The following is a 12,611-nucleotide window of genomic DNA, read 5'->3' on the forward strand; positions in this document are numbered from 1 at the left end:
GGCAAAGAGAGAGGGAGACACAGCATCTGAAGCAGGTTCCAGGCTCTGAGCTGTCAGCATAGAGCCCGATGCAGGGCTCAAACTCCTGAACCTTGAGATCATGACCTGAGCCAAAGGTCAGCCGCTTAACTGAGCCATCCAGGTGCCCATAAATTTCTTTAGTCTTCATTGTTTACCCCCAGTTTTTTCTTTTCATCTTCAGACCTGAACTTCTTCTAGATTCTTAGCCTGCATTAAGTTGCTTCAAATCCTAATTTATAGTTTATACCATCCCAGTTATATGAACTTTTTGCCACATCTCTTAGCACTTTCTCTTAGAGTTCATCTCTTATTTTCCAATAATTCTTCTGTGTTTATCACTTATCTCTGCTACATGGTTTGTTTTGTTTTTTCTTTGTTGTTGTTGTTTTTTGTTTTTTGTTTTTTTCTTATTTACTGGCGTATCCTTTTCTCAGGTTACTTTAGCAAAATTAAAATACACACCCTTTGGAGAATAGTGAAAATAATTGTTAGCCACATTCAGGTTATAGTAGCAGCTCCTCTTCACATCTATTTAAAGGCTGTAGAGAGCCATTTAAACTCTTTATTTGCTACAAATGCTAGTCTATATGTACCTGTGAGTGAGCAGGACAAGTATTATTCTTTCTTTTGTACAGATGAGAAAACTGAGACTTTGAGACCCTGCATGCATGAATTGCCTAAGCCAATGCCAGGATTCATAGATACCTGGAGCAGAAAAAAACCCAATGAGATTTTACTTTGAGGAATTTAAAGATTGTGTATAAAAAGTGACTTTTCTGAGATCACCAAATTATTTAAGTTGTAGGCTAGAACTCAGATTTCCTGCATCTTAATATAGTACTTTTTCATAACATTTTCTTTTCTCAAGGTCACAAGCTTGTATGTTACAGTACAATGGCAGTGTTTTACTTTGATTACTTGTTTGGGTTGAAGATGGAAGATAAAACATATAAGTGGCAACTGCCACATTAGTTCCCAGACAAGTTGGTCCTGTAGATAAAATGCATTTGTGTATTAATTGCACTTTGAAGTACTCTCTGATTTAAACATTGAGGGTAACAGTCATATTAAAAACCTTCCAATATTCTTTTCCCATCACTCCTTTTTACTATTTTGTAAAGTTGTTCTAAAGAGGAAACAAGTGTAGAAATACTTAGGAATAAATTCAACTTAAGTGTGTAAGAAAATTTTGAGTAATCAGTAGGTTCAGAAATTAAATCTTAAGTAATGGCAGTTTTGTTTTAATTAATGGCTATTTTGAAAATATTTTCATTAATTAATGGCCTTATTTAAAATTTTTCTGAAAAAATGTTTTTCTCTTAACTGAGTTAAGTATATTCACTTCTTGGACTGCTGTAGCTCTTTTATTGCTTTAGAGTTAGTCTAGACAGAATAGTACACTGGGCTAAATATATTGATTTCAGGAGACATCTTAGATGCTTGTGTTTTAGTGAATCCCAGTTTAAGAGATTGCTTTCAAAAGGAAGAAATTTGGTTGATTGTAGCTTATGGCTAGTTGGAATTCAGAGAACTGAGTGCTTTTATATGCAGGGTCCTTTATGTAGTAAATGAGGGGCAGAAATCCTAATAATTTTATGAAAGTATTCTATGTACAACTTAATGCTAAAACTCTGGAAAGAAACCAGACCTAGGAGGTAAGGAATCTAGGGAGGATTTTTAAATTGAGGATGTTTATAATTTTAATTCCAAAATAGGAAGTTGTGGCTAATAGGATGAAAATAATCATTAACCCTCTTAAAAGATCTGAAGTAATAATGTTGCCCTTGAGAAAAGTAAGCATTGCAGATTGTGATATCATTCAACCTGTTTATGCCAGCCTAAACAAGAAGAGATGTTCTCCTTTTCTGTAATACATACCTATCTTTAACATATTGGGTCTCACATAATTTGAAAAATAACTGTAAAATATACTTTTCTGGCCCTGAATTAGTGAGTGTGCATATTTGTCCTTACTTTGAAATCTCATAATTGGGCCCTAGATTCCAGAGTGATTTTCATACATAGGGAAGCCACTACTACTTCTCAAAACGTTTTCTAATGAGAGTAAGGAAAATCTCAACCGTTTTGTTAACACCTTGCCTTTAAAACCTTGTTGTTAATATGCTTGGAGAATTATATTCATTAAAATAGAAATGCTTTCAGTGATGTATTTAAATTTTAGTTATGGATGATTGAGATTGGAAAACCAAAACAATTAAAAGAAAAGGGACGTTTTGGGAAGATGGCTTGTTTGTATATATTTAATGTGTATTCACTTATATGTTTTGTCAGAGACCAAAATTGAGGAAGAGATGTGGCTTCTGGGGGTTTGTGAAGAGAGTTGATCAGAGATTGCTCCTTGGCTGAGTTGCTGTCTGCATAGGCTGTTAACAATTGTTTCTCTGGCAGCAGATCTTGTTCATCAGGATTGCATCATTTCTGGGAGAATGGCCAAGGTCCACAGCCTCAGTACAAAGACTGTCTGAAGCATATGAGGCCTGTTCTCTTTCTAAAGCGGCACTCCTCTTCCTGCCAGTCCTCTTCACAGGATTACTGAAGCAGACTTGTTCTGAATTTCTTTCATTGGATTGGCTGTTTATTGGACTCTTGTCTCCCAGCTGCTTCCGGCTCACCTGGCTGATGCAATTTCTTTTTCTGAAATCTCTGTTGGAATTGTTCTGAAAACACTTTTTGTGTGTCTGTTCTGAGAGTGACCAGATAGATCACACGGGTCTTGTGCTTTCAGCAAGTCATATAGAGAAGAGACTGTCAGAATGACACAGAGACTATTGACCATTTCTGAACCCAGTTAAAAAGATGGGTAATTATAAAACATTTCTGGCATCTTCTAATTAACAGTATTTTCTCCAGAAACTGTGTATGTATGTAAATGGTGACTTCTCAAAAAAGTACTTAGTACTGGGAGAGTGGTTGGTTCTGCTTCTGAATCCAAGAACTTACTACTGTTCCTGTGGATTCTGATGACTTGTTCTGGAAATAGTCAAATTGATATGAAATTGAAATTCTGGTGCATTCATTTTCCCCCTACTGTATATTCATATATTTAGTTCCCTTTTTCCTCCTGTCGTTTCTTATCCTTTCTTTGTTTTTGCTAAAGGAGTCCACTTCTTTATTTTTTCTTTCTTTTACTATTACCTTCATACCTTTTATGTGTGCTCTTTTAAAATTGTTTTTAAAGAATAGTTAATTTTCCAATTTTTTATAAATAAAATATTGATATAAAAGTATATTTCCTGTCTTGCTTGGTAACTGGAATCCCACAAACAGCTCTTTTCACATACATAGTTACATTAACATTTTAGATATATATTAACACATACATAGAGAGATTAACATTATTTTGGCTAATGTTAAATTTGACTTTGCTGCCTAAAATTACCTATTGTCCTTTACTTGTTGGAGGGTAGAAAGTTATTTAAGGCCTTATTTTTCCCCATGTTTTCATTATGAAGTTTACCACACATAGAATTGACTCCCTTTTGTCAGTCTTTTTTTATAGCAGGAAAGAGGATAGGTGGGATGGAGGGGATGGGCATAATATGAACTTTATTAGGTGATAGTAGAGAGTAAATTTGACATTTGATTGAAGAAAGCCCCTGGATTTTGGGAGGGGGTCAGTACAGAAGAAGCATCTCCTAGGAAAGAGAAAAAAGAATCTCTTGGGAAATGGGAGAGAATTCTCATTTGAAGAAAAGAGGATTACTGAATGACATCATATTTTCCATTTCTTAAGTCTTTAATAAAGATAATTTCCTTTTCCATTATTTAGGTTCTGGCTTTACAGGGAAATAGGATATATCGGTTAAAGGACAAAAATATAGAGTAAATGAAACATAGGATGGTTAACAAGCCAGTGTGTAGAAATGAAACACAAAATTACCGTTAAAATATTCTATATAATTCTGTTCTTTGTGTCTATCAATGTTACTTCTTTCTGTACTAATCTGTGTCCCAACTTTTTCTAGGTCTTCAGAGTTACTGGCAGATAATTTTGGGGGACTTCATATTCGGAGGTCTATAAAAAGGTGACTGAGTCAAATAAATCCTTTAAATTTGTTTTAATTTTTATATTGTAATGAATGCTACAATTATATGTTGATCATTGTGATTATAATTCATTCAGCAAACATTCTCAGAACACTTTCTGTGTGCCAGGCACCATTGAGAACATTGAAACTACAACAGAGGCTAAAACACAAAAATCTTGTCCTCATAGAGTTTATAGGAAGAGACAGAAAAATTAACAGGTAAAAGGTATCTTGAAATTGTTCTACCTAGAGACAGATTTAACTTTTCACTCTAAGACACCTTTCCAAATCGTGTGATAGGTTAATGACTGTTATACTGCTAAGCTTTGTAAACTATACTGAGAGTCTGTTAAAATAAAATATTGCATATAGATGATCTGTTAAAATGACTTTAGTTATTATTTTAAGAGCTACATTTTGCAGAGTATTATTTAGGGAAGGAACAACTGTCAGGGTTACATGAGCAATTTGGTTTTGTTAACATGTTTTGAATTAGGAAGGCTGATATTGTTAAAGCATTATTTAGAACACGATGGACATGCTATATAATGGTTGTCTTTATCAGGATGGGTCATGTAAAAGTAGACAAGAGGAAGATGGAGGAATTCATGAAAGAGAAGTTCTTAGTTAACTAGTTAATATTTCTTAAATTTATCAAGTATACAAATTAACTGGGTTGAGATTTCAATAAAGAATATGTTAATTATTTACTCATTCATTAAGGAAATATTATCAAGTAATTTTCCCATTGTTTCCTTTTAGCATATCTTTTAAAAATGGCTTGCAAAGATAACTGTCAGCTTAAGTTTTATAAGTTGTCTTTCTTCTAGCAGCCTACTTTTTTTTATGAGCATACAATAGTAATGGCTATGACAAAGGCTTTTTAATGGTATTGAATAACTTTTTCTGTCCTTTACTGAAATTGTAACACATGATTGAGATTCCTATATTGGTTAGGGGAGGCATGATCATTATAAGATTCTGCTCTGATTATCAAGCCATGCAGCTTCTGGGCTTTTTGGTTTTGTTTGTGTTTTTCTCTTTGGTTCAAGTTATAGAGTGACACTGAAATTAGAGGAAGAGTTGTGACCAACAATCCCCAATATTTAACTATATTTTGAGCTTATTAAGTTATAAATATTCTCTCTTTTGTTATTTGTAGATTTTATTTCAATTTCCCAGAGGCTTGGAGGATGTACTGCCTAAATCTGTTTTGATATACTGTTAAGGAAAGGAAACATTTATGTGTACGACAGGCCTAAGGAGTTAGGTTAATCACTTCTCTTTTATAAACTGAAAAGAAACAACAGGAAAATTTGCCTTTTTCATTTCAGTCCCAAGTCTAGCAATATGTCCCCTTCACTTGTATAGGAACCGGTGTCTGGCCTTCCCTCAGATTTGGAAAGTCCTAGATCTTGATGAGATCCAGCTCTTTAAAAATGTAGGTGCCAGGGAGGACTGCTTAGCATATAGCTGTTTATAGTATTCTAAAATAACAACGCAAAAGATTAATATTATCTTAATGTGTTCTTAAAAATCTTGGCCTCATTCACTGCTCACAATTTGTTTTCTTATCCATATTAATTTGCTTCATATATCAAAAAAGATTCAGGTATCTCAGATGGTCTACCATTTAAATTTTGCCATTTTTCCCTGGATTGAGTTAGTATCATATACTTTTCATTGCATTAAATTTTCTTTAATATAAATGTTTGATTTTTCTTCTTATTTGTCTTACCATGAATCAGTAGATCAGTCATGAGATATTTTTGTAGTCTCTTTGCAAAAGTCTTTATTAACCTGGGTCTTTAACATTCACACTGACTTTCTTCCCTCCTACATAAAACACTTCTTGTTTCATTCCTTTAATGGTTTAATACAAAACCACTAATGTGAAATCAAACAGAGTACACTTTTTACCCCCTTTGTACCATACCTCCAAATTTCTTAATGTGCTTTTTTTTTTTTTTTTTTTTAAAGATTTTATTTTTCAAGTAATCTCTACACCCAGCGTGGGGCTCAGACTTAAAATGGGAAATCGAGAGTCATGTACCCTACCAACTGAGCTAGCCAGCCAGGAGCACCTCAGTCTTAATGTACTTTTGACGTTTTACAGTTTAGTAGTTTGTGAGTCTTTTGTGTTCCCAAATTCCACTGGTTATGGTCAGCAACTCAAGGTATCCTGTCTCCTTTTCCATAGAAAATTTTCTCATCTTTATCATGAAACTATACTCTTTATGGTGTATGTTTTTGTTTTTTTCATTTTATTTTATTTTTTTTAATTTATTTATTTTGAGAGAGGGAGAGTATCCCAAGAGGCTCTGGTAGCGCAGAGCCCGACGTAGGGCTTGAAGTCATGAGTGGTGAGATCATGACTTGAGCCAAAGCCAAGAGTCAGATGTTTAATCGACTGAGCCACCCAGGCATCTGTTTTTATTTAAACCTAGTAGTGAAAGCCTAACAAATACAGTTAAGGTAGTTGCATCTTCTCCCAAAATTACAATTAAAATAAAATGGTTTCAAAGAAGAAAAAGAGGGGCACGTGAGTGGCTCAGTTAAGTGTCCAGTTCTTGGTTTCTGCTCAGGTCATGATCTCATGGTTTATGAGTTTGAGCCCTGCAGCGGACTTCATGCTGACAGTGCAGAGCCTGCTTGAGATTCTCTCCTCTCTCCCTCTCTCTCTGCCCCTCCCCCGCTCACTGTCTGTCTCTGTCTCTGTCTCTGTCTGTCTCTCTCAAATAAACTTTAAAAAAAAAAAAAAGGAAAAGAATGTAATGTGACACAAGAAAGCAATAAGAACAGCTGTATCCAATCAAATAAAAACAGATCTCTTTTATCACACTTTATCTGGAATAAATAACATTGTTGGCTGCTGGTAAAACTGCATTTATTTGTGGCCCGGGGGGGGGGGGGGGGCTTTAATTTTAAATATTAAAAATATTTAATTTTTCTTTCTTTCTTTTTTTTTAAGTAATCTCTACACCCAGTATGGGACTTGAACCCATGACCCTGAGATCAAGAGTAGCATGCTATACCAGCTGAGCCGGCCAAGCACCCCTAAATGAAGATCTTTAATTGTTAAAGAATTTAGTTAAACTTTGATATTTCTATTTACCTACATTAGAACTTACTATGTAATAGGTGTTAGGCTGCCAGAAAATTTTGTTTGATGAGCAGTTGTAGAATGGTGGAAATGTACTTATACTAGTAAGCAAGGCAGACCATTACTTTCCCTTTTGCTAAAAAGCAAAGAAAAATAATAATAAAGATATGAAAAGTTAGCATAACTTTGGCTACCTCATTTTGTAGAACATTAATGTAGTACACAATAAAATAGGACAATGTATAGACCCTTTGCTGTACTTGTTTTATTTATATTTGCCCCTTAAAAGACTTATTTTAAAAATGGAAAAATATTCTGTAGCATTTAGAATACATTTAAAGAACTATCAGGTTACTAGATATTTTCTTTTTCTCTGGCAGGATTCCTCATGTCCATAACATGTTGGTTAAGGCTGTGCAGCTCACCCCCACTCTCAGAGTGGCCAGTCTCCATTAATTGGACCCCGTGATTTCCACTCTCTTGCTGTATTGGACGTCATGAGCATTGCAATCCCTCTGGGAGTCACCACACCAGATACATCCTACTCAGATATGGCTGCTGGATCAGAGTAAGTGCTACTTTCTAGGTAGTAGGTACATTACCAATTTGTGTGGAGATAACTTTCTTATGGGCATCTAATAATAAGCAATATTTTCTAAACCCAAGCCTAGCCCACTGTAAATGACATTGGACCTTTCCCTTTTCGCCCATAGAAGCTGGAGGAAAAAAAAAAGAGTTAGAAAGGGGAGGAAAAGAATGGGGTGGGGGTGGATTTCTTAGTAAATAATATCATTGAATTAAATTTGCAAAGTAGTGCTTACATTTTCATTGGTTTTGACGGGTTGGGAAGATTGAAATAAAGTAGGTGTCACTGCCTGCTTCTGTAGAATTAATGATTATTCTGATGGAGATAAGGAGTTCTCTCCAACTGATTTTCCTTGAAGGCCTCTTCCTATGTACTTCTCACTGTTCTAGAGTAAAGGGGCTAAAACCTTATATGGGCAGGTTACTTAGAACTTCTGATATTTGGGGTAGAAAACGTGGAAAGCAGTGTCATCTGTTTTTTTATATAATATTCATTGCCTAGAAAGAGGACCTTCAAAATCAGTGGTACCAAACTTTTTTTTCAGCTAAGAGCAGCTTTAGGAATTCAGAATTTGTCGAAAAGCCCAATCCCTAAAATAGACTCTCAATTCTTGAAGAATTTAAATACCAAATGGCAATGAAGGTAGGCCTTCATTATAAAACTTTATATATTATTCAGTTTAAAAATTTTTAGCTTTTTGTATCCCTTCTCTTTTAAGTTGTCCAAGATTCCCCCTGCTCACAGATTCCCCCTCTTGTCCTTTTACCTCCCTTGTACCCAATCTTCCTTGCTTACAGAAAGGAAGTGGAAGCCCCCTACCTTTCAAGACGAAGTGGCACTACACCAGGATGTGAAAGTCCAGCGAAAGAGACCCAAGGGGCCTAGGGGGCAGCACACCCCCAGAAGCCAAGTCTATTCCAGGCAGTACCAGGGATTAGGGTCTGGGCTGGAAAAATCCTGGTGTTTTGAATATGTTCAGGTCCAGTTCAGACTCTTGATCCCACAGCCACTTCTTGAGTGAGGTGGGTGTTGCTCTAATTCCCCTGTTTCTCTTGCCATTTTCATAGTCCCTGGGGATTCTTCCCCCTTCAACAAAGCAAAGCAACTGTACCAGAGCTCTGGGTTCAACTGCATCCCTGATTAATAGTGGTTTTCTTCCTTAAAACTGAGAATATAGTAAAGAGCATGTACATTTCTTCACAAAGCCACCTAGGATTACTTAACTGTTTATTGTCTTCCTTAAAGAGGAAGACTTAATATGAACCTACCCTAAGAAGTAATATATTATATTCTGGGGTAGTCTAGAACTGAAGAATTTTGGCCTTGTTCCCATATAAAAAGGAAGGTGGAGGAGGGTGGGGGGTGGGAAGGGTGGAACTGTGTTCCCTCCAGGGCTTTTTTTCCTGTTTCGTTTTGTTTTTATCTTTTTGCATGCAAAGAGATTCAGTTATGCCAGTAGCTAGACTTCCAAGTTTACAAGTACTATTTCCCAAATTAAGTACTGAAAAATCTTGCTGCATTAGGAACCATAACTGTATAGTGTTCATGAATTTTTGTAAAGTCATTTACTACCTCCTATATGGATTGACTAACCACACAGGTAGACAGCATTAACATTGGTGAGAAATTTCAAGAGAGATTAAATCAAATTAATGTGATCAACCCCAAATTAAATTAATTTGGGATTCGTAGAAAAAGACCTAAAGCAATTATTCTTAAAACTGGTGTTTTTCCCAAAGTACAGAGATGACCACCCATAAATGCTGCTGGGTAGTCCAGAAGTAATTGCAGACTTAGGGCCTAAAAATTTGACTGCAAGGTTTCTATTTCCTGAAGCATTTTCATTGTAATTTCTTGACAGATTTCTGATACTGTTGTCATGACTTATTACAGTTACTCATTTAGTATTTCTACAAGATAATGTCAACAATTTGCTTATGTACCATTCTGTTACATTTTAGATGATATTTCTTAATTTTTCACCATGCATGTTCCACTCTTCCTGCATATTTCACTGTTCTGGGCACTCTAAGATTAAAATTAAACTTGGTATGAAAGGCAACATACTCCACTAAGTAAAAGACGTAGATCTTACCTCATGGGATTTTAAATCTGATAACAACAGTATACATCATGCATTTTTCATGTATTTGTAGGAGAACCTCTAGATGTAACAATAGAAGCAAGGATTTTTCTGAATTTACAATTATGCCATAAATGGATTTCAGACATTTTCCAAGAGGTAGCATTATAGCAGCAGGTGGCATGTTGTACTTAAAACACAGTCAACTCAGTATCTGTTGTAAACATGGCTTCTGTGTATGTGCCCAACTCTCATAGCAATTCAAACATAGAGGAAGAAAGGCAGTAATACATTTGCATAAAATGGTTGGCTAATAAGGAAACGCAATCCTAACACTACAGGTTTTTACTCCATATTTTAAAACATAGATAAGAGCTGATATATATATATATATGTATATATATATATATATACGTATATATATATATATGTGTGTGTGTGTATGTATATATATATATATATATATATCAAGGAATATCCTAGGAAATCGTATAGTTACCTGTCAACATGTAACTGATTAATAACCACTATGGAAATTGTAGTTTCCTCATCAAAAGATGAGCTTAAATTTTAATATTTTGCACGCATAGCAACAGATTAAATGCTGTGCTCTACTAGGAAGTATTGTCCAGTGGGATGGCCTTTTAACCTCCACAATATACATTTTATTTTTATTCCCTAGACTTGCACATGAAGTGCATATGTTCATATTTACCCAGTTGGGAGATGGGTAAGATACAACCAACATAGCTCCATCTCCATGGCCATCTTTTATTTCATGCCACATTCCTTTTTCCTGTCCAGAAAAACTCCATTTCTAATAAACGGCTGCCATGTTTCACCCCATGTGTTCAGTGGTACAAAATCTCTTCTACAAAATATGTACAGTTCTTTGGAATACTTGTTTATCTAGTGAATTAACAATGTTGTAGAAAGTTATTACTTTCTCTTAACTGTCCATCATAGAAACTAAATTCTACCTTCATTTTATTAATGCTTGTTTGCCTTCAGTTTCATTTAGGAAACCCCACCTGTTTCCTAATACTCAGAGCTGATTGCCTCTCAGTGAGCCATGTCAGATCATCTTTTCTCAAGAATACTGACCTGCATTCTTGATGTACCCCCCACCCCAGTTCCCATCTTGCAGACACTCTTAAAGAATAAAATGCATGCACTTCACTAACAGAATACTTTCCTATGTCTAAAGTTCTTCTTCACCTAGAAATTACCTTTGCTGTTATTAATAAGATCCCTTCTCACAGTTTTGGAGCATATAACTGGGTGAGTTGGATATATCTCAGAATTTTCTTTTATCCCTCACTTCTCAGCTGACATTGCACCACATTGAACTGCGCACACTTTATTCCTGCCAAGTACGGTGTATTGTATACTTCCAAGCAGGATAAATGTATGTTTCTTAAAGCAAACTATGCATTATTTGATTCCTTAAAAGACCCTTTGATCTCTAAGGCTGAGTTACTACGTGTCCTTGGAGTTTCTGATTTGTGAATCTCTGTTCTAGTTAACTTAAATGACAGATAATCCATTATTGAGTTCAAAGTTATATGATCATATTCCTTAATTATCTTTCTCAAGATTCCCTAAAATCTAACCAGGTAACAGAGTTACAAGTTCTTTTTTTACCAAAACTTCTATTTTGTCCTTTGTTACCTATGCCTTTTTATTATCAAGTAAAGGCTTACATTAAATTTCTAAATTTGAACACATTTATAATTATTTTATATTAATAATTTATACTTGAGCACTTTGCTTTCGACTCATTGAGGGTACAAAAAGATTCTAAGCCAAGTTTTTCAATAAGCCTGGTTACTTAAGTTTTTAAAAATAGAATGTTATCCTGGTTTACCACACCAGTTAAACATAGTGGAAAGAGTACAGGATTTGGAGTTAGACATTGTTTCAAATTCTGGCTCTGTCAGTGTGTGACCTTGGTGAAGTCACATAATCTCACCACCTCAACTTCTGTAAAAATGGGGTGCTATTTACCATGTTTACTAGTTGCAGAGTAAATGAATTAATGTACATCAAAGCACCTAGAAAATAATGGGTGATTCAGAATGGTAGCCACTACTACTCTTACTGTTTGTCAGTAGACAATAACTTCTGAGTACAGTTCTGATTATTTTGAAGTTCTGTGGTATTACCATGCAGCTGTTAAGTAATTGTGTCCTTGATATGCTTGCATGTCATTGGTGGATGAGAAATTATTACTCTAATATTTGAAAGGTGTTTGGGGGTTCATCAAGATGAGAGGTATGATAAATATAAGATGCCGTTGTTTTTACCTGTACTTTCTTCAGGGTATCCTGTCTTGGTAGTGAATGGAAGAGGGCCTGGTCCCTGGGGCAGTGCAGAAGGCACTTTCATCATCTCACTCACTGCAAATGTCATGTGAGGTTTCATGGAAGTATTAAGAGATCCAATTAAGAAGAATAGTTCTGAGTCTAAACCAGCCCAGAGTGGCTTCTCTAGGGGAAACTCCCTGCTCAGCTGGTACGTTTGTGTTTGTCATTAGGGACACCTTGTATTCCAGGTGCCTGCCTTGAGACATCTGCCTGTACTGGCTTCATGTTACACACAAATCCACATTTAATAACACTCCTGTTATTTATAGGCTTAGTTATGTTAATCAGATTGTTTCACTGAGTTCCTTCTCTTATTCTAGTGGCTGGTGGTTGTGGAAAGTGGAGGGGTTAGAATGGGAAGTTAAAGTCTTAGTTTAAGGGAAGATTAGGTGTTATGCTATCA

At 35.4% G+C, this 12,611-nt stretch overlaps 1 protein-coding gene across 16 annotated transcripts in view; it reads left to right on the forward strand.

Annotated features, from left to right (window-relative positions):
• Window positions 1–12,611, forward strand: part of SETD5 (SET domain containing 5) — an 81,218-nt gene that overhangs the window by 27,418 nt on the left and 41,189 nt on the right. For 7 of the 16 annotated variants that reach the window (XM_043588017.1, XM_043588019.1, XM_043588018.1 and 4 more), the window contains exons 2-3: window positions 4,008–4,067; window positions 7,554–7,741. In XM_043588017.1, the coding sequence (XP_043443952.1) occupies window positions 7,671–7,741 (71 nt within the window). In that variant the 5' untranslated portion in view covers window positions 4,008–4,067; window positions 7,554–7,670. Of the gene's footprint in view, window positions 1–4,007; window positions 4,068–4,197; window positions 4,290–7,553; window positions 7,742–8,303; window positions 8,402–8,556; window positions 8,782–12,163; window positions 12,357–12,611 lie in introns of all 16 variants that reach the window. The other 9 variants (XM_043588008.1, XM_043588013.1, XM_043588016.1 and 6 more) reach the window with 5 other exon arrangements.

The sequence above is a fragment of the Prionailurus bengalensis genome, chromosome A2 (genome assembly GCF_016509475.1).
Source record: "Prionailurus bengalensis isolate Pbe53 chromosome A2, Fcat_Pben_1.1_paternal_pri, whole genome shotgun sequence".
Taxonomy (NCBI): Eukaryota; Metazoa; Chordata; class Mammalia; order Carnivora; family Felidae; genus Prionailurus; species Prionailurus bengalensis.